The sequence below is a fragment of the Aulonocara stuartgranti genome, assembly GCF_965226115.1.
Source record: "Aulonocara stuartgranti genome assembly, chromosome: 23".
NCBI classification, from domain to species: Eukaryota; Metazoa; Chordata; class Actinopteri; order Cichliformes; family Cichlidae; genus Aulonocara; species Aulonocara stuartgranti.
This window is the reverse complement of record NC_138958.1, coordinates 11,237,129-11,259,226: the sequence shown is the minus strand read 5'-3', so window position 1 is coordinate 11,259,226 and position 22,098 is coordinate 11,237,129. Positions and strand designations below refer to the sequence as shown.

The following is a 22,098-nucleotide window of genomic DNA, read 5'->3' as shown; positions in this document are numbered from 1 at the left end:
GAGTTAGAAGAAGTAGGCCAAAAAGCTGGAGCAGGAAAGAGCAGAAAAAATCAGGATCAATATTTTGTCGCACAGCATAATTATTAAGGCGGTGTGTGATTTTGACAGGGTGGCGTTATCTGAAATTGAATATGGCAGGTTGTGCAAATTAGCTTCCGCTTGTGCCAAAATTATGTCCGCATGCATGCTGTGTCTTGACTGAACATGTGACAAAACATTTATCTGCATCTTTCTGGCTGATTTGTACTCCAGTGTGATAAAACTCCTCTGACAGTCTGACTGTGTGTGTCCTGTTGCACTTCCTCTTGGCGATCGCCTTGTTTTGCATGTTGATCTGGTACATTGTTTTCTGTGATGTGTAGGTTGCAAGCCGTCATCAATACTTCATTAAAACATGTTAGCTGATCTCTAAAGTTCTGTTAAAACAAATTCTGCTGTTATGAAAGCCGTTACGACTGGCTTTCGTAATAACACAGTCAACAACAGGAAGTGCAGCATGACAACAAAAGTTACACTTACACACAAAAGTAATCTGACACACAAGGCAGTAAATATCAGCTGAAGGATACAGATGTATATTAAAGCAGCTCATTTGCACCAGAACTCCATACATGTGTATCTGTCACTAGGTCTATTTGCATAAAGGTGACAAAGGTAGTGGGGAGACAGAGAATCACACAGAGAGGTGGGGAGGAGAGTGCGTGCATGTGTCAGCAGCTCATCGAAGTGACAGTTTTGACCTTTTGTTGAAAGGCCAGTGTGACAGAGCTCTGGTCTGAGGAGTTCGGCGTGTGCGTGCGGCTCATACCTGCTCGTGGATTCGTGTATACGTGGGTCATGCTTTGGTAAGTAGGTCGTAAAAACACGGCGTATCATGCTGATTCATCAAGGATAAGTAAATCCTCGACAGCATGGTGCCCCATATACAGCCCACCATCTTATCACCTGACAGAGCAGAAATTTGGGACACAACAGGGTCGAGTGGCAACCATTGACTCACTGCTTGGGACGTCTGCTTTTTTATTCCTTCCAGTTTCACAGCTTGTTTGATATATGTTTTTAGGGTAATTAACCTACTAATTTTTATCATTCAGAGGACCAGTGTGTAGGAACTACAGCTGAATACTTTTTCCAGGCATAAAGGAGAACTGGAACCATCATTTCTTTACAGTTTGTGTTTGCCTACTTTCAGCTCCTATCCAAAATGTCATACACAACTGAAGACTTTATGTGAAAGATGGACATGCTACACACTGTTTCATGCAGTACGAATGAAGCCCCTAGTTGAGAGTTATGATCAAAATAACACAAATGCACACACCCATAACAGTGTCATTTGTGTCTTACACATGCCCTGAAGCACAACACATAATTTACAAAACAAATAGCATGCTGTCTTGAAACTTATAAACTTGATTGGAATCTTAACTTCTATGTTTGAAGACCTGTAGAGCCTGTATTTATACTGTTGTTGGTATCCGAGTTGGAGAATCTCTTTTAAAAGATCACCGAAACAGACAGCTCACTGCACCCACAGATGATCTCCTGTGAGCAAGCACTAGGTGATGGTGATTGATGTACACAGAAGATGAATGTGTGCCTCCTATAAGGTCTACAGGCACATCATGGGGGCTCTGTGAAAGAGTGTTCCTGACAACAGCTCCACCCAAACAACGGTCGTATACAGCGTCCTTTAACATAAAATAGCTGCAGTAAAACTGACTTGATTTGAGTGTTTTTTATGTTGAAAATGTTGCTTTATCCGGTCGTTAAATCTGACGTCACTAGCTGTGTCTGGGCCTAAACTCCGCTGCAGGTCCATATATCAAACGATCACTATGGCATTACTGAGAGTTGAAAAACTGTCTAAAGTCTTTCATCTTTAATAAAATGATCAGCGTTCTGCTCTACCAGGTGTAACAATTGAGTTTAACATCCAGGCATCCATGAAAACAGAATTTATGACATTTAACGGAGTTAGAAGTTAGCAGGAAGTTAGCTCGCTAGCTTCTATCTAAATACAATATAGCATGTCCTGACTGCGGGGTTTTGGAAGCAAATTAAAACGTACAGCTCTGTTATCACTTCCAACATAAATGAAGACAGAAAACTAAACAGCAGTGACGTTTGTAGGGTTACTGAAGTTTGGCTAGCTGGTATATAATGATGTGCTACGTGACCGCTAGCGACACAGCTATGTTAGCATAATATAAACAAGCTAACTTTTTTCCACTCGATAAAAGTTAACGTGAGTGTTCTCGGTGGTCAGGAACAAATGTAATCTGTAAAAGGACCAAACTTCAGCCAGGAGAACAACTGAGATAATCCATCCACAATACGAGGTTAGTCATTCATATACTGCTGCATGGGCTGGGCTGTAGGTACATCCTAAGGTTTTAAAAACTGAGCTTAAATAAATGATTAGCGGTAATAAAAGCCGAGGGAGGCTAAATAGAAGAAAATACATAACATTAAACATGTTAACAACACAAAAGCCATATTAAACGCAGACTACTTTAGGCCCGGAAGTAGGATTCGTCACTTCATCACTTAACGACCGGATAGATGACGTTCTCAAACTGTGTAGAATAGAAGCAGATGAGGCATGAAAAATATGGACTGAAGCAAACAGAATGAATATAATTTATGAAGGGAAAAGAAATGGTCTTTGAAGAAGCTAAATATGTCATGACCCTGGTGTTTGACTTTTGCTGTTCTTTGTCCTTAATTAAGAGTTTTCTTCCCCCCTTGTATTCCTGTAACTATGTTTTGGGTAATATGAGGAGTTTCTAGTGCTTGAGTTTCAGTCAATGTCTATTTTTCTACTTGCATTCAATTTGGCGTGTTTTTGGTGTAATTAGTTTGATTCTGTTCACCTGTGTTTTGTTTTCCTCGGCTGTTTCCTCTCTCCTGACTTAATTCGTATATATTTAAGTCTTCAGTTTTCCTTAGTCTTTGTCACGTCCTTCCTCAAACTCAGTGTGCTCTTGCTTTGTGGCTGGGGTTTTGTATTTCTGGCTCCAGCCCTGCCTGTTTTGTGTTTTTTAAACGAGACATCAGTGTTAAACCTGCTTTTCTGAGTTCTGTCTCCAGAGTCCTGTAGTTGTGTCTTCCTCTGCCTGTCACACCACCGTTCTGTGACTTGGTTAGGCAACTATTCAATACTAAAACTCCCACTTCTGTGAGAGCTGAATTAAAGTCTCTGAAAGCTGATCCGACATAAGAAGAGAACGTGGTCGTGTGCGTGTCTGTATGTCGCCCACACACTTCACACAGACCTGTGTGAACACTCGCACAATATGTGTTTTCTTGTACTTACATGCACATGTGTGAATCTTTGCATGCACAAATGTGTTTTGGTGGGTGTTACCGTACCTACAGCACAGATGATTCATTACAGACGAGCCACGAGGTTGGGGGCCCTGCAAGGCTGTTGTCATGGAAGCGAGTGTAAGACACAGTAGATCTCCTTTCAGTATCATCTTCAGATCGTTGGGACGTCGGGCTGGTTCCCTCTGAGTGTCTCACTCTTGTGCAGTGTCTCGCCTTTTCTCTCCTGTTCAGGTTCTTTCTTTGTTAGTTTATATTTTGTATGGATATAAAAGATTCAGAAGAGCTTTTTTTAAACACATTTTGTACACTTGGTCTTTGTTCTTACTCGCAGCATACTTAAACTGCAATCCCTTTAATAACCACTTGGGGCTATCTCCAAGTTATCTGTGCTGTGTGGCAAGCAGGATAGGACCCAAATGTTCCTCACTGTAAACACACTATCAATCAATAGCAATGGAGAAAGAGACCCTATGAGTGTCCTGTGAAGCAGGCTTTCTGATAGATTGTGTTCACTCATCTTTGTTCATTTGTCTTGTTCACATGCATAGACAATAAATGTTAATAAGGGTAAGTGTTTTTCTCTTCTTTTCCTCCCCAGGAGCACATCTAAATATATGCTCATGCCAAGAAAATGTGGAGTGGATTAGCAGTTAATTAGTAATGAAGGGAAGGGTGGGAAAAATAACAGCAGATGGGAGGAAGGAGATAAGAGGTAATGAACATTCAGGCCTTATACGCTGGAGCCACTCGAATGTCTGCAGCGTGGTCATTCAAAGACCCCTGTGGCGATGAAGAGACTTGCTCATGATCTGGTTTGGAGTCATTATAGTTGGAGAATGATATATAAGCTTATGTCCACCAACGGTTTCAAGGTGGAAGCGCTGATTTTGCAGTACTTGCCTTCAATGCTGATGCTAGAATAATGTTATGCTGTAGCAGGGACTGAGAAATGACAAATACATGAGCTGAATACATGAGTGAGGATCAGTAATATTATTCTGAGGAGATAAGTACGAACCCCAGTAGGCAGCAATCCCTTGTCCAGCTCTGTCCTTATTTAATGTTCCTCTAAGACTCCATTTTTATCTCCCAGTCATAATCTGCCATAATCTCATCTGGGTCCTGGTATTATCTATTAGGCTGTCTAAATTGATGTTTATTCCTCTGTCCTTTTATCAAACCCCTGTGACAACTCTGAAAATGCCTTCAGCCGCTTTTTCCTGTCACGATTGTAAGATTTGATATTATCTAGATGGAAGCAGAAACAATATCGACAGACAACGGAACAAAGAGCGTGTGCACACACAGATACACCATGCTAAATGTCAGGTTTAATTGGATGTCTATCATTTGAATATCGCCTTTCAAGACCAAATAAACAGCACAACTTCACAGATGACAGGATCCAACGATAATGGGCACCTAAGGGTAACAAATGCAGCCATCTCTGGTATCCACAGCTGCTGATGGAGGACAAATACCAACTTAAAAGTGAACTGAAGGGCACTCCAGTTTGCATCTTCTTTGTTTGTTTAGTACTTTAGTGCATGCTCGGCATGTCACATCCAGTTCACCTTGGAGAAGTATGACAGCAGTTGTAGCTGGTGGCATATGAGAGGAAAAGGTGGGTGAGGGTTTATTTGTTTGTTTAACACAGATATTGTTTGATTAATTTAAAAAAAAAACATTTAATCAAAAGAAAAACCGACTATCTGCCTCAGCAGGTGTCAGCCGGACTTACAGTGTTGCTTTGTAGATCATGTCAGAGGTTTATCCTGGTAAATCTTTGTGGTTCACATGAATTCCACTTACTTCTTTTTCCTGCCTCCCTTTCTGCCAAGCTCCTATGCCTTCCTCAAAATAAACTGCATTAACTACTATGACTCAATTACTTTATATCTGCTGGCATTATAAATTCCACATTTAAAAGCTTTTAGTCAATGACTAAACACTGCAAAGTAAGTGAAGTTGGCCCTTATGGTGATAAATGTTGTATTTGTAGATTGCTACCACGATGATAATGTTCTGCTGGTTGGCTGGAGCCTGTTTGGAGGCGGCACAGGGCTACATTAGAGCACTCTGTTGCCCAAGTGCTCAAGTTTCTCCCACACTTCCTTAAAGGTATCTGCTTGCTAAGTTAGCTATAGGTGGGGATGTGAGTATGAAGGGTCTCTTGTTGTGCCTCCCTCCTGACCCTAGCTGGACAGGCAGTAAAGAAATGAATGGATAATATGCAGAATGTGACTGTGAGCCTTCAGGACAAGTCGATGCAAAATCGCAGACCAGATATCGTTCTTGAATGTGGAAACATTATCCAGCAGTCTCATCTATGGCACGCTTAACCTGCTGGTTCTGCAACTGTCCACCATCTAACACGACCCTCCATAAACTTTTAAACTTTTGTCATGATACGACTGAAAGCTTGGAGAGCAAGTACGGTAACGGTAGCTGCGTGCACCTGGAGCAACTTCATCAAACACCAGGAGGAGGAGGAGACATCCCTCGTGTTTTGGAGGAGATGGGGAGGGATGAGAGGTAAAGAAGCGCGCGGAAGTGGTACCCTATAGTTTGACATACTGACCTATTGATGCGAACCTGGTGCAGGTGAAAGAAAGGTGCAAACCAGATTACAGCCACACAGAAAGTCCAAGTGAGAGATTAGTAAGCATTTGAAAAAGGAGAAGGGAGAGGGTTTAGCAGGATGAGGGAGAGGAGAGGAGAGAGGATTATGGAAGCCAGAGCCTGGATCCTAAAATAATCCTCTCAGTGCACTGGGCTCGCTGCAGTGTGTGACAAAGGCCAGCTGAGGTCTTATACTGTTGTTGCATACATGCACCACGCTGTGAAACTTCACCACTCACTTCTGAACGTGTTAGCATCATTAGTGCAGTCTCTGTTTTAGAGCTGATGGCGATTTGATTTGTTCTTTGATTTCTGTTTCTCTGACACACACACGCACGCACACACACACACACGCACACACTCATTCCATTTGACTTAATCTGGAAAGCTGGTTGAGCGCTACGTGCCCGTATGTGAAGCTCTAAGCGCCCCCTTCTTTCCATGGGCAGTGTTCTAATTTGGGTATTGCCATGGTTATATAAGATTCAGGGTCAGGAGGTCGGTGACGTTGGCGGCGAACACCAGATAGATGTGTGACTACTTCATGGCGACATGATATAATCCGAAAAAGATAGCAGATGAGGATGAGGAAGGAAACATACTGAATGCTGGGGAAGAAGAGGAAGTTTACATTTGCAGAACAAAATAAAGCTGAACGTTCCTCCAGCGTTTCCCAGCACTGTATTCTTAAACAAGGACAATCAATACACTGTGGCTCTGCATTTAAGTTTAAATGTTTTGCTTTCCTTTTTGTTTCAAAGATGTGTGGGAGAAGTCGTACAACGAGAATAGCAAAGGCGCGCAGTGTACACAAACCTCCGACAAACAATGAGCACAAATATAAAGCATGCATAGGTGGAGATGAGAGACTGATATGATTCAGGAGAAAAGTATTCACTGTGGAAAAAGACAAGAGGAGACTCACCACGCATGCACAGCAGAAAAACCAGAGAAGGAGGGGCGTAAAAGCTCTGCGTTGCTCCACTAACCTACTTACCATAATCCCTCTCTTCTCCCTATTTCATAACTGTGCCTACGTTACATGATACACTCGTCATCTCGCCCACGCCTGCAAATCAGTTATTTACATCAGAGCTGTTATTAATCGTTTTGGTGTGCTGTACGGTGCCGGGGTGTTTCTGCTGCGCTGTACACACACCTACTTCAACAAACACAAAAGGGAATCACAACAGGAATGAAAATGCATGTCATGCACAGAAGCACAGCTAAGCACACCCTACATCCCTCGCTTTCCCTCCTGATGTCTTTCTTTCTTTTATAACTACACTACACAAACACTGTGGTCAGTTCATTAGTCTGTATTTTATGGTTAAAAGATTTGCTCTCAGCTGCTTCCCAAGTCCAACATTTAGCCCGGATTTCCCCATATCAGGAAACGGAAAACAAAACAAAATGCAGCACAACAACCTGTGCTCACACTTAATTCCTCTAGCCAGATTAGTGTTTGTTAATCCTGTGATGTAATTAAGCTCTCTTGCAATGTATCCAAGTAAAAGGTAAGCTGAGCACAATCTTCATGTATATAAACATATCTATATATCTATATCTATATATATATATGGGTGTTTAGTTTGCAAATGGAGTACCACATTCTTTCAGCTAGAACATACTAAAGTAAATGGAGTGTTGTTTGTGTGACTATTCTTACTGACTTCTGTATTTACACAAGAAGTGTTTACCATTTAACACATTTTCATTCATAGAATTTATAACTATGCTAAAAACAGTTTTAACATGCATGCAGATGTCACAGCGCTGCAGTATATTTAAAGACAAAATGTTTTTCAGCCTATTATGGGTCACTTTAACAGCCATGAAGAATAAATAGATTTTCAATGTCACATGTCATCATCTCTGCTGTCAGGATCTTTACATCTCGCCTGTATGTAAGGTTTTTATGGAGGTCTAGCTTGTAGGTCCAATTTTAGGCTGGACAGACTTTGCCAGTTTGTTCTTAATGATGTGATGTGTGATCATTATTTTGTATTTTGGCTTTCATTAGTGGTTTTTAAAAATACAAATGATTTGGGGACACCAGCCTGGAGCAAAAGCAAAAACTTCTGTGAAAAAATAGTCCAATTTGGACTATTTTTTCACTTAATGCTTTCCATTGATGCTGAATTAAAGTAACACACAGTATGTGGGGGTTGGGGCTGAGGCTGCTCTGTCAGCCAGCGCTGCCTTCTTCATCAGGATGGGGAACTTCACAGACTGGAATATCATAAAGGAGACTTCACTACTAGCTGACTAGAAGACCAGCATTCCCCAAGCATCACATGAGGCAAACTGGCTTCTGTGTGTCCAGCCTGGGCATTTCTGGTCCCTGTACATCTGTAGAGAGGCCTTGGTTTGCAATGCCAGCAGTACGTAAGAATGAGCTTCTTCTGAAGGGTATCTGCCCTCTCCCATAGAGGCAGGGTGAGGAGCTTGGTGGTCTGAGGTACCAGAGTAGAGCTGCTACTCCTCCACATCCAGAGGAGCCAGCTGAGGTCATATGGGAATTTAAATGGAAAGGGACTGGTTCTTATCTAGTGCTTTCCTCAGAGCCCTATGCAACATGCCTCCTTCATAAAGGCACTTCCCATATGGAAAAGAAATAGTAAAAACATATATGATTTACTCATGAAAGTGGCCAATTTCTCATTACTTTCATATATCTTTTTAGTATGTATACAAAACATACAAGTTTCATTATATAATTTGTATAGTTTTCACTCTTGTATGCTTTTCATACAAGTTTCATACAAGACAGATAAAAACTTTATAAGATTTATATATATCTTTTCCATATGGGTTGGACTGGAACAAACGACCAACCTTCCAATTAGTGGATGACTGACTCTGCCTCCTGGGTTACAGCCATCTGACCAGGATCACCCCTGAACACCTCCCAGGAGAAGTGTTTGGGTCATGTCCTTCCAGGAAGAGGCCCCAGGACAGACCCAGGATTACATCGCTCCAGCATATCCTGCATGGATGGCTGGTTATGCTGCTTTACTTTAAATTACGACTGAAAACTATATTAAAAAATAAATATATGTATATGTGTATATATATATGTGTGTGTGTGTGTGTGTGTGTGTGTGTGTGTGTGTGTGTGTGTGTGTGTGTGTGTGTGTGTGTCATTATTTATATACCTAATAAAGCTGTGATAGTTTGAGTTTTTGTGTTTGCTGCTCTCTGAGTGTTCTCACACTCAATGATGGGGGGGTCTTGGGGGTCTCGGGGCCTCCCTGGCAGTCTGCGCGTGCCGCAGGTCTGCAGGAGGAGAGTAAACAGTTCCCACGCTGGTCTGCTGCCGGTCTGAAGTGACACACTGCCACACTTTCCCACGCACGCGAGAGCCTCCTTAAAGCGCGAGGGGGAGGGGGAGCGCGCGTCAGCTCTCTGGGCACGAGGCGGGCGGGCCGCGGGATGAGGATCATGTGTAGTCCACGCGCCGAAACTAGGTTAGAGCGAACCGCGCAGCAGAGAGGAGCAGAGCGCAGAGCAGGCCTGGAGTTTCCCGAAAACAGAACGCACATAGCGGAGGCGTGCTGTCACACACTTGCGGGTTACGGATCCATATGAGGAGTCGTTGTTGTGACGGTTTCCAGCGGCTCCGGTGTGGAGCGAGTAAGTGCGCGTTGCTGTCACAGTTCCTTGACTTCATTTCCACGCGGACATTTATGACCCCAACAGTCGGTTAGACCCACGGCAGACATGAGAGGTGAGGTTTCTTTTCTTACTGTGGAAAACGTGACTTTTGGGTGTATTTGCGTGTTTGTTCGTGCGCTAGCGGCCGCAGAAAGTTTCCGACTACGCGCAGCTGATCGGACGTAAAGTTACCAGCTGTCACTTCAAAGACTGCCAGGCTCGTTTGCACACTTTTGACACAAAGAGTGAAAAATATAATTTTAAAAAGAGGGTCGTGTTAAACATAGATTATGGCCGTGAGCGCGGATCCGAGCAGGGATTCGTGATTAGAGGAAATCTAATCGGCGAGCGGCTCCGGTTATGTAAGAGGCAGGGAGGAGGAGGAGAGCGGAGTGATTCGTGGCTGCACAAAAACCTGCAGCCAGGATTGTTTACGTTATTTCCAGCATCAGCTCTCAGTGATTATTAACCTTCCTGCTGTTTATACTTACAGACACGCTTTAGAAGTAGTTTTACTGTTAACATGTTAGAGCTGCCTGCTGTGTGATACAGTTTACTACTACTACTAATAATAATAATGATAATAATATGGAGGTTGTTTGAGTTTCTCTTTTGTCCCGGTGTTTCCTATAATTCATAAATCAGAGAGTTTTGTGTTTTCAGACTCGGTTTTTCTGTGAAAGAGAGAGAGGAGGTGCTCCATTGACCTAGTTCTGTCATTGAGGATTACGGCGCGTGCGTGAGTGCGCGTGCGTGTACACCGATACTGTTGTCAGACTAATAAAACACAGTCGATCATTTCCTTCAGGGATGTTTTCATCGGATGGGAGCTGAGCTGGGACAGCCTGCTGTCTTTAAAGATTCAGTTTTCTTCAAAGTTGCAGATAAAATAATGGGACACAAACGCGTCTCCTCCTCTCATGTGCGTGTTGTGTTTGGAGTTGACTTTGCCCGTTTCAAATGGCTTTTGCGATGCTGGACCATCATGCACACCGCTGTGACAGGCAGGATATGGACACAGCAGGGTTACAAGACACAGCCACTCACAACACAAATGTAAGCTAGATCTTAAAGTGCACTTGAATTTGGCCTTTTCCAGAGTCATGAGTGTAACTGAGTTTGAGGCGCGTGGGTGCAGAGAGTTTCATACTCGGTGCCGCTGCATTTGAGCTCAGTTACCCGCCCCCCAATCAAAGGCACGGTGGCAGTAAAGAGGGACGCCGTCTCTGCTGTCCAAGGACACTGCTGTGCTGAGCTCAGCATCAAAGCCACTATCTGTGGGCTGTGCAGCCTTGGGGAAGTTCACAGCAAGTTACTGTATGTGTCAAGGTGCCCTTTGTGTCTGACAACTGCATGCTAAGATTCCAGTCCTCTTATCTAAAGCTTTAACTCTTCGTGTAACCTGCAGGCTGCTGTGTGAGCACAGTGTGACAGCTCTGTGTGTGTTATGACTGCACTTCATTCTGCAGTCACTGTGTTAAAAATATCATTTTGTTCTCTTTAACATTTGTTTAGAGTAAAAAGTATCATAATCCATTATCATTTGATAGGTGTGCTAATACACGATAAGCATTTCTGTGAAAGCAGATAACAGACATGCGAACAGATGTAAAGAGATTTTAATTCAAGGTGACTGTGATTGTTTCTGCACAGTCCTGAATTTGTTCCTGCTGTTTGCAGCAGCGAGCGCGATTACATGCTGGGAAGCGAATTCCTCAGTCCGTCTTTGCTTGTGTTGCACAGGCCCACTTGGGTTTGAGCTTGGAGTAGCGCGCGCACACACACACACAGCCAGCTGAATGCACTTTATCTTTTCTGATCAATGGTGCGGGATTACAGAGACCCGCTTTCTCGGCAGACGCAGCACTGTGCTCAGCATATAATTATTTAATACAAGGCAAACAAAAAAGTAGAATGAAGGCGTGCAAATATTTATATTAAGGCAATCACTTTAAATGTTTAATTGTTAGCAGTGTAATACAGCCAGTGTAAAAACGTGAAGAGAAACACCCTTTTAATCTGGCGAGGCTGACGTGTGCAGACAGGCTTGTGTACGGCACATTGTGTATATGCACTGACGTGGCTGGCTTCCAGTGATAGGCTGGTTATACTTCAAGCCAGATGTGTCTCATTACATTTGTCTGAAAATCTGAGATAATTAGAAGAAAAAGTGTACTGTGGGAGTGTGACATCCTCTGTGTGCAATAAAATGTTTCATTTCACCGCAGATCAATCTATTACGCTTGCAGCACATTTTTAAAATGTTCGGGGTTAGTGTCAGGCCACACTGTGCTCCATAGGTAGGTCAGTGGGAGGAGAAGAAGAGAAAAGGCAATCATTACTCCTCATCTACCGGAGCTGTACAGAAAACAGGTGGCCACTGGGGCCCTCAATGGGAAACCTGTAGAAAGTGGGTAATTGAATAACCTGGCTGCAGCAAGCTCTTCAATGGCAACCAGTCCTCATGCTATGTTGCACAAAACCATATGCCGTGCAATACCACGCATGCCCCGGATACCCGTTCGATTATGGGTTAAGTGTACAATATGTCAGGTAAATGTAAAGTCTAGGGCAAATAGGACCTTGGACGGTATTTGATTAGCTGGGATAAGAGGGCAAAGTCTGCCTCGCTCACTGTTTACAGCGCTGACAAAGAAAGAAGTGTTGAGTAACTGGCACAAAAGAGACTTTTACATGAAAACCTCTTTGAATTGGAAGGTTTCAAAGGCCGTAAACCTGATGGAAGAATAATTCTTTTTGAATTGGAGGTTCCAACAGGTAGCACAGCCACAGGTAGCACAGCCTGTGAGGTAAAAGTTTACATATTTGAGCTCGATCAAGCTTCACTTATACAGCTGGTGTCAGTTAGTACTGAAGCCACTGATCACTGAGCTAATATTAGGTTCTAATGTGACTGTGTCTAAAAACACACAGATTTCTGGGCTTAAACATACAATCTGGCATTGAAACAAAGAGGAGTTTCTTTGTTTGGTCCTGGAACAAAAATGAATGCTGAGAAATAAACAGGGCGAGAATAAAGATGCTCTTGTTCAGACCCGTCCTGCACAGCAACATGTTTACGAATCACAGCAGCGTGTGTTAGCCTTTAGGGCTCGGCATGATTAATCTACAGGCTGGTATTTACACAAAATCAAGTGTACTTATGTGCAGCATTTTAGTTTATGCAACATTTATTGGTTTATTTGGCAAAGAGCCCCTGAGCGCAGGGGAAATCTCTGCACAGCCACTCTGCACCAGGGTAAAAATAGATTTATGGCCAAGCTCAAAGTCAGATGCGATTTCACTCAAACAGCTGACATGCTGTAACAAGTTAAGACCTACTATTTGCTGCGTCTGCCTGCGTTTTACTGTACGACATGCTGCTGGAAATAAGTTGGATATTTGTGTCTTCAGTCTAGTCTCCTTCTATAATCAAATGTTACACCCTTGTCTTTCTAAACCAGAAGCAGGAATCCACCCCGCCTGTACTTAAAGACCGAGTCAGATCTGATTCCACCTTAAAACCTGCCAGAAGCAGGATTGTGTTCCTTGCAGGCTGCCAGCGCAGGCGCCTCCCCTCCACTGAATGGGAAACTGTGTCAGTGGAGCAGCTCTTGTTTGCTGAGCTTGGCTGTGCCGCTCAGCTGACTGGCAGGTGAGGCTGCGACTCACAGGCCTGACTTCTCCCTCGAAAGCCAATAGGAGCGCAGGAGGGTGTGGGACTTTCGTCACACTGTTGCCGGGACAACCACCTTTGAATGAGTTCGTTCGTGGAATGCAGCCAGATGCAGTTATATAACAGGCTGAAGGGCGGGGTAAGGCTCTGAGGGGGGAGCGATAAAGGGAGCAGTGGAGAATGGGACTTTTTTTTTCCATTGCCTTTTATTTATTTATATCCCACACTTACGTTTCAGTGTCTAGCTCGTTCTAGATAAACCAGATCCTTAAAGATATGTCACCTGTGCTGCACACAAAACTTCTCTATAAGGCAAAAATAAGGGGAAATTAATGAGGCAATAAGTCAAGATTTGCAGGATGTCAGTCACCGATCCGTCTAATTTAGCCTCAGTGTGTGACGCAGGTCTCTCCCCACGCAGAGTGACTCATGAAATTTATTGGTTGTGAGTGGTTTAAATCAGCCCCTTCAGAAAACAGCAATTTTCTCAAAAGCTCTGAAGACCAGTTAAATCCTTTTGTGTGATTTACCGGTTACCTAATGCCCCTTGTGACCCAGCAAAGGTGGTTTAGTGGATTGTTTGGTGCGGCTGAGAGCCCTAGAAAAATGGGATTTTGCACACAGCATACACGGCGACAGTCAGCGTGGCAGTAATAGCTGCTGTTTACCCGCTAACATTGTGTTCAACCTGGAGGAAAAGCTACAGAGCAAGAAAGAGCTGTGAAACTTTATAACCCAGGGCCTCAGCTAATGCAATTGACCTGCTATTCTGGGCTCGAAGGAGGCCCGGCTACTTAGATAAACAACATAATGAAAAGAACAGCCTGTTCCTCGGTAAGAAGGCTCAGGCTTTCAGTGAACTCCACGGGTGTACTGTGTACGTTTCTTTTGTGTTCCTTCTCCTCCTAACATAATCACAAATGTGTCTCATCTTCATCCGCTGCATTTCAAATATCGTGCCGCAAAGATGATGCAATGCCAGTTTCTGTGAGGAAAAGTGCGCCAAAAAGTCTCCTATGCACGGCCGCCACTCGATCTCAAAAAGCTGAGCGTTATGTCAGCCTGGAGTAAAGGCCTGACAATACCTGCATTCAGCATGACTGCCCTAAAAAGCAGACTCTGTTCTGGGTTTTCTGCAGAGGATTGAATCCGCTTTCATTTTCATTGAAACTTACTGATATTTTTATTATAAATGTGACCAATTCGATTTTGCCAGTAAAATCATAAAGAAAAAAATGTTTCTGACAGTTAAAAGCAGATATAAATAATTGATCAACTCTTGTTTTAATAAAAGGTCCAAAAAATATTGAGAAACGCCGCGAGCAGAGCAACAGGTTTGCTGAAAACAGGTTAATGTTTCAGGCGTCGCCCCCGCTGAGAGATTTTAACGATGAACGAGTGATGGATTACGTCCTTTTTATGTTTTGTGTTTTATGTGTACTCTGTATAAATTGTATCATATTTCTGTTATTGTCACATTTGTTCTGATGAATCTGTACCTGTGAATGTGGATTTCATAGTTTCTCGTTTTTCTGCACTTGTCTCTCTCTGCAGCTCAAATAGAAGTCATTCCCTGTAAAATCTGTGGGGACAAATCATCAGGGATTCACTATGGTGTCATCACCTGTGAAGGCTGCAAGGTGAGCAACATTCATCAGCAGTTGGTTTAAAAACAGGAAGAGCTGATCTTTAGAAAGTGTCGATGCGTTTTGTCAGATGCGCCCCTCACGTCTGCTTTTGTTTGCAGGGTTTCTTTCGGCGCAGCCAGCAGAACAATGCCATGTACTCGTGCTCGCGACAGAGGAACTGCCTAATCGACCGGACCAACCGTAACCGCTGTCAACACTGCAGGCTGCAGAAGTGTCTCGCTCTGGGCATGAGCCGCGATGGTGAGTTCGCTTACAAGATCTGTATTTAATTCACTCCAGTTTTCGCCCATCACAGTGGTGAGACGCTAAAGCTTGTTTTACCGAGACCTTTAAATGTTTCGTTTTTCCCCACTGCAGCTGTAAAGTTTGGTCGAATGTCCAAAAAGCAGCGTGACAGCCTGTACGCAGAGGTCCAGAAGCACCAGCAGTCCCAGGAGTGCGGAGGGATTGGTTCCCGCGAGGAGAAGAGCGACACGGCTGACCATGGCCGTACCTACAGGAGAGGCTCCAGCGCCACGCTCAGCGATCTGGACGACATCACAACGCTGCCGGAGGGGCTGCTTTTTGACCTGCCGCTGACCCCGGACGATGGCGGAGGAGACTACTGTAACCTGGATATGATGGGAGGAAGTGCAGGCAGCGGCTCCTCCTCGCAGAGCTCCCCAGAGCAGACCAGCTTGGACTTTGGTGATGGAAACCACAGCATCAAGCATGAGTACCAGCTGCTGCATGACTCTGGACTCTTCTCACACGCCATCTTCAACCCGCTGCCTGACGGCTGCTCCCTGCTCGAGATAGGTCAGCATCAAACCCTCTAATAAGACGTTCATGAATATTAGAAACCTCTCGAATGCTCTTGCAAATCTAAAAACAGAAACTAAAGTAAGACTTTCTTTTGGTTCAGAGCGCGTTGCCCAGAATGTGGTCAAGTCCCACATCGAGACGAACCAGTACACCTCGGAGGAGCTCAAGAGAATGGCGTGGACCTTGTACAGCCCAGAAGAGACCCGCTCATACCAGACCAAGGTAAACTTTAGACAGATTATTGCTGACAAATTTGCTGCTGACCTAAATGAGTGCAGAGTCATTTTTGAGGGTTTTTTGTTGCTGCTGCGAGTCCAACTGTAAACTTGCAGAAGTTGGTGAAACTGTAAAACAGAGTAACACAACACAGCTGGTATCGTGCGCACCATTTCAGCCGCCGTTGTGCGTTTACATTGTTTTCCCTGGAAATCAGTCACACGGCCTCCGTGCAAATTGTGAAAGTCAGCGAGCGACTGTTTGTTGAGAAACAGTGAGACTTTATGACTTTATAATTAGCTAATCTGACACAGTGGGACAAAAATGATGTGCAGCGTGATTCCAGCTTGTTAATCCTACTCTGTAAACTCACACTGTCCTTTACAAGGTTATCAAAGGAATGCTTTCAGTTTTTACAAAGCGCAGAAATCAGAGGTACGACTTGTTGGAATGTTCCTTTCTTCGTTGTCGCTTTAATCTGAACATTCGTACAGGAAGGCCACAGATGGACACTGCAGATTCACACGAGATGCGTGAAATACTTTAAACCACACTGTACGACCGAAACCCCCCCCCCCAAAAAAACTGTAACCATGCCAAACAACTTGTTTAATGTCTCATGTGTTGCTTTAATCCGATGGCCTTCCTGTGTTTGTCTTTCTCTTGCAGTCAGCTGAGGCGATTTGGCAACAGTGTGCCGTTCACATCACCAATGCAATCCAGTATGTGGTGGAGTTTGCTAAGCGCATCTCTGGCTTCATGGACCTCTGTCAGAATGATCAGATTATCCTCCTCAAAGCAGGTCAGTACATGACACACACAAACACAAACGCTTTATTTTAGCTCTCTCAGATCAGAACATCGCAGCTCAAAGTGGTCCCATTGCGTTTTAAATCAATATAATTTATGTGTAGTTTTGTGTAAATCTAAATCTTCGCCTTTGTGTATTGTTGTAGTAGAGCATCTTTACTGGAAATGTTGTTGTTGTTATTAATGTGTCAGTCACATGTGGGATTATTTGAAAAATGAAATAAACCGAACATGTGACTGTGGTAACTGGTTTTATCGTGTTTGATCTCTGCTCAGTATGAATGTGTTTATCCTGAATGGCTTTTTGTTTGTGTCAATAGGCTGCATGGACGTCCTGCTCATCCGCATGTGTCGGGCCTACAACCCCATCAATAATACAATGCTCTTTGATGGAAAATTCTCCACTCCTCAGCTTTTCAAAGCTCTTGGTGAGTCCACACGTTTACGGTCTCTTCCTGGCTTGCTAGTTTTCTCTCCAAACAACTTTTATGAAGGGAAGAGCGGAGGATTTTAGGTCATTTTTAAATTGTTCACCGTTCTCATCACAGCCACTAGATTTTTGTTCTGATGCCATTTTTTTCCCTCTCTGTCCCCGAAGGCTGTGACGACCTTGTGAATGCGGTGTTTGACTTGGCTAAAAGCCTGAGCCGTATACAGATGTCTGACGAGGAGATTGCTCTTTTCAGTGCTGCTGTGCTGCTCTCGCCAGGTGAGATGACAGGAAATCACCCACTCACACATGCTAAACTGGTGTAACTGATATTCGGTGCGTCCGAGTACCACCTTGATGCTCTGGTTTTGTTTTTCTAATGCACGTAGAAGGGTCAGTACAGGTTTTCTGCCTGGGATCTGTAAACTTATAAACCTTTTTGTTGGGGATTGATTGCTTGATTGATTGAAGCTTCCCTGTTTTGTTTTTTTTACCTTAAAAATGAATGAACCTGTCCGGATGTCCTACAAATGTAGCATAAGAACTGTGTCTGCATGCTGGGTTTGAACAGGTTTCAATGCAGTTCAAATTTACCTCACAGTACTAGCGCTCACAAGATATTTATAAACCCCATAATTTGCTAAATGTTCTGGCACAAGCTGAAAACTACTGTTGGCCTTTTACCAAAGCATACTATTGATGAATGAATGATTCATCTTCACCCCTACCTTGCAGCCCGCCTACATCATCATTGTATCATAGTATAAAAGTGAAACTGAAACCATGGCGACTGTGGTTAAATTGTGGATGTTTAACAGTCAATAAAAGCTCACGTTTTGGAAAAAGGTGTGCAGTCCTGTAAAACACAGACAGTTATATATATACTTTTTTTTTTTTTATAGCAAAACAATATAAAACTACTTGTAAAAAGCTTCATGTTTTGTTTATATGTAGTTACACATTTAAAACTTACTGGGTTCAGATCCAAACAATGACCCGATGTGACTGCCTTCTCTTTCAGACCGACCCTGGCTGACGGATGTTCAGAAGATCCAGAAGTTGCAGGAGAAGGTTTACGTGGCTCTGCAGCGCTGCTTACAGCGACAGGGAACATCAGAGGAGAAACTGGCTAAGGTACAAAGCCTGCTGCAGCTCCTGTATCACCATTATTTTGGCTAAAACACCCTAATATTTTAACATTTACTGGAAGTTGTGTCCACTTTAAATCCTTAATCTTTTCTACATTTCTCTTCTAGATGGTGTCTAAGCTTCCCACGATGAGGTCCATTTGCAACCTTCACATTGACAAACTGGAGTTTTTCCGTCTGGTTCACCCAGAGACGGCGTATACGTTCCCTCCTCTGTATAGGGAGGTTTTTGGCAGTGAACTCACCTTCCCAGACTCCACAGAGGGCTAGGGCTATTTAGCTAAGTGCTGTGAGTCATATAGTGACACTGAGGTGCAGGGAGAGGAAGATTCAAATGTGGCAACCAGCTGAAGGAACACCAGCCAGCAGCTCAATGACAATCCTGCATGCTACGCTTTAGCGCACACTCCTCTCACCTCTGGCTCTCACTGCTCTGCGAGCCAGTCCTTTAAACCTAACACGACAGGAAGTGCTGCTGGGTAATCCATGCACTTTACCTCCTTTTAGGGAGTTAAAGGAACTATTCAAAAGTAGCCTACGCTCTTTGTATTCTCAAAATTATTTTTCTATAAGACCTTAAACCTCTCGTTAGGTTGAGTTCTTTTCTAATAAATTGGACTCTCGCCGCTCTCACAGTTCCTGTAAGCTATTGTTGAATGTACCTCCCGTTCCCTGAACCATTCAGCACAGCCCTGCGCTTGATATAGAATGTACATACCTAAAATCCTCACCTACTTTGTGGAGATTTGCAGTAACGATGCCTGTTTCCATCGTCAGTCTAGTAACTGTTAATTGTTTCTTTAAGTATTTTTGGTAGCACCCATATTTTTTCAGTTTTCTAACATATGAACAAACTGTTTAAAGGGACCATGATCAAACTCTCGAGCAGACAGAGTTTTTAAACTGTGTGGGTCATGGGCGAACATTTAGCGTCTCTGTTGCCAAGCACTTGGAAAGTCTTGCACACGGAGTACAAAACTTAGCGTTTACGCTGAAAATGTCGTAGGTATTTTTATGAGCACACCCTCAGACACTGACGTAAGTGATCTCTCTATTTTTTTTTTAATCTAATCAGTGACCTCAGTCCTATTACCTTTTCCCTTTGCGAATGCCACTTAGAGAGACGCACACAGAGCTATTGTGGGTCTTTCGGAGAGAGACAGGCTGTTGCTGAGATGTAAAAATGTAAACTAGCACTTACGAGTCCTCCTTAGAATCAAAAAATGACCTCTGGGCACGAGATGTTACGGGTTCGCGCTCATGCTAAACCAGTGAGAAACACTAAATAAACCCTCCCGCTGCCCAGAGTCCAGCCCCCGAGAGGTTATCGTGCCCCCCGGAGGATCCCCTCCTTACCGTCGCCACCCACAGGTTCAAAAGACTCGGGATTAAAGAAAGCTCTTGAATGTGACAGTTAGTGTATCACCACCAGTATGGTTGGAGGTAGGTGGATGGTGGTGTTAGAAGATTTCCTTTCTGCTCAGGTCCTCGCCGCTGTGGGGTCGGGCAGGCGTTCTGATCAGAGAATTCACCCTTCTGTTTCTTGTTCTCCACTCCTTTACTACCTCACCCTTTTCAAACACTACATGGCACAGCAAAGGGTTGACAGAGCCATCAGCTACCCCCCTGAGTTATTATTTCTGCTTCGTATTAGAAATCAGCAATTAGTGCTAAAATCTGAACACCAGTGCTAACTGTTTCAAAATGTACTGTGTTTTTGCTTAAAACTGGACAGGAAATGAGTGCAAATGACCTGCTGGATGTGCTTGCCCTGAGGACATCCTCTCCGATTGTCAGAGCAACTCATGCCCTTAGGTCCAGGAAGCCCGGGATAGATACAGATCTATCTTGAATCCTGGAGACGCACTCTGCAGACAGAGGGTGCGTCTTCATAGCTGGGGAATGTATTGGACTTGTGTAGAAACAAAGGAGCATCCATTCTGCCAATATCCTAAAAAGGCTGTGAAGAAATTGTAATTCTAAGTTCTATTTCGAGCATTTTTTAAGACAATCACGCGACAGATGTTGGATGTCTGCTTTTGTGTAAAAATGTAAGCCAGGTTTGCTCTGCACTGCTGGGACAGTGCTCTTCACCATACACTATATTTTGTCAGCTAGTATGAAGGGGGTGTTACTGTTGTCTTGGTACTTAAGACAGAGGCATTGTGGGATTGTGCAATGTTGTCTTTCCCATCGTTCTCAGTACATTGAGCTGTTTTTTTGCCGTGTACTATAGCTAATATTTTCATAAGCACTTTGACTAAGTTGACCTTGCGGCACAGCAAGTAACGCTATTTATAATGTAATGTACCAAATACACAGCCACCTTCTTTTCAGATCGGCTGAAAATGGCCGAACGGCATTTAGAGATTGTAACAAAGTGCAATACTTTGTGCGTCGAGCCTGAAAACGCTAGACGCGCTAACTTCATAAGATTGAGTATATTTTGTGAGGTTGCAGGCCTAAAGTCTGTCCGGGGGGCAGTAGTTACGCTCTGCACTCGCATTTCTGTTTAGAGTCACTCAGGGAGATAGCTGGGCTCTCTGTCCTACAGTGTCTGCAGTCAGTCTAGCTAGCAAGACACCTTGCACCAACATAGAAGACCTTTAAACCTTGATCACTGTGTACAGTACATGTTCTTGTGAATGTTTGATTACAGAAGTATCAAAGATTTTACCCCTGTCTAATATCATTATTGCAAAATGGTTTTTTTTGAGTTGTAGATTAAATAGGATATATATAAATATATATATCTACATATAAATATAAAAGATGGATTATAATCTCGGATTCTTGTGTTGGTTTTGTTGTGATCTTTCATTTCTAAATTTTTATCCTTTTATGTGCTTGTTTCTCATCGGTTTAGTGTCCTTTTGTCTTGGAGAGATGTAATTCTATTTTTTTTAAAGAGCGTTTTTAAACATGTCGCCCTAAACTTTCTCTTTGTCATGATCCTTCTGTTTATATTTTCACTCTATTTTAAGATTATAACTATGAAATCAATATAGATTTTAATATGGAATAATTTATGACATGTCATGAATATAAAGCCCTTTAGGGTTTAACACAGTGAAGTGTTATTGCACAATGGTGATACTATATGTGGATTTAAGAATGTAATAAAAGTGTTTTTGCAATTAAAAAGAAAGTTTGTTGTGATTTTGTGTTTTGGTGACAAGCTGCTGGTAAGAAAATTGCTTCTTTGTTAAGTTTTTGGTTGGGTTGGTTGTTGGGTGGCTTAACAAACTAAACATTCTTCTGAAAATGCTCAGGTCCAAGGACTGGGCTCAAAGTAGCAGATGTGGAAAGAGAAGCTTTGAAAGCCGTGCAGGGGGCTGGAGAACTACAGCTGAAGACCAGTTTAAAAACTTTTAAAAAAGAAAGTCAACCTCCTTAGAAGCAAAATAGAAAGCAAAGTGCAATAATGTTTAAGAGGCATCTCCTCAGCTGTTTCATGAGCTGGAAGATGTTTACACTGTTCTGTATTTTGTAGAGTAGGTGATGGAAAAATGTGCACCACAAACAAAGAACTGATATAATACAGAGCTTTACATAATGACCCAGGGTTTAATGTAGGCTGTAGGTCAAAGGGCACGACCAACGCACCAAACGTGCAGCAGAGAAATCATTAACAATTCCAACTTCCCAGTTATCCATGTTTAGATTTTGGCACGTCTTAATTCCTGTAACTCTCTGTCAGTCAACCCTGCCCATATGGAAAAGATATATATAAATCTTATAGAGTTTGTATCT

The 22,098-nt window shown here is 43.1% G+C and overlaps 1 protein-coding gene across 2 annotated transcripts; it reads left to right on the top strand.

The window, feature by feature from the left end:
- Nucleotides 1-9,373: 9,373 nt before the first annotated feature.
- rorca (RAR-related orphan receptor C a) lies at nt 9,374-21,504 on the top strand. Of its 2 annotated transcripts, none has more exons than XM_082525420.1 (10): nt 9,374-9,685; nt 14,843-14,928; nt 15,036-15,177; nt 15,295-15,735; nt 15,842-15,963; nt 16,627-16,759; nt 17,088-17,195; nt 17,366-17,476; nt 18,219-18,331; nt 18,454-21,504. In XM_082525420.1, exons 1-10 carry the CDS (start codon nt 9,679-9,681, stop codon nt 18,613-18,615), a joined length of 1,425 nt encoding a protein of 474 aa, XP_082381546.1. In that variant the 5' UTR covers nt 9,374-9,678; the 3' UTR covers nt 18,616-21,504. The 2 variants fall into 2 exon arrangements, with proteins under 2 accessions (XP_082381546.1, XP_082381547.1); XM_082525421.1 differs by lacking the exon at nt 9,374-9,685 and adding an exon at nt 10,437-10,668.
- Nucleotides 21,505-22,098: the final 594 nt, after the last annotated feature.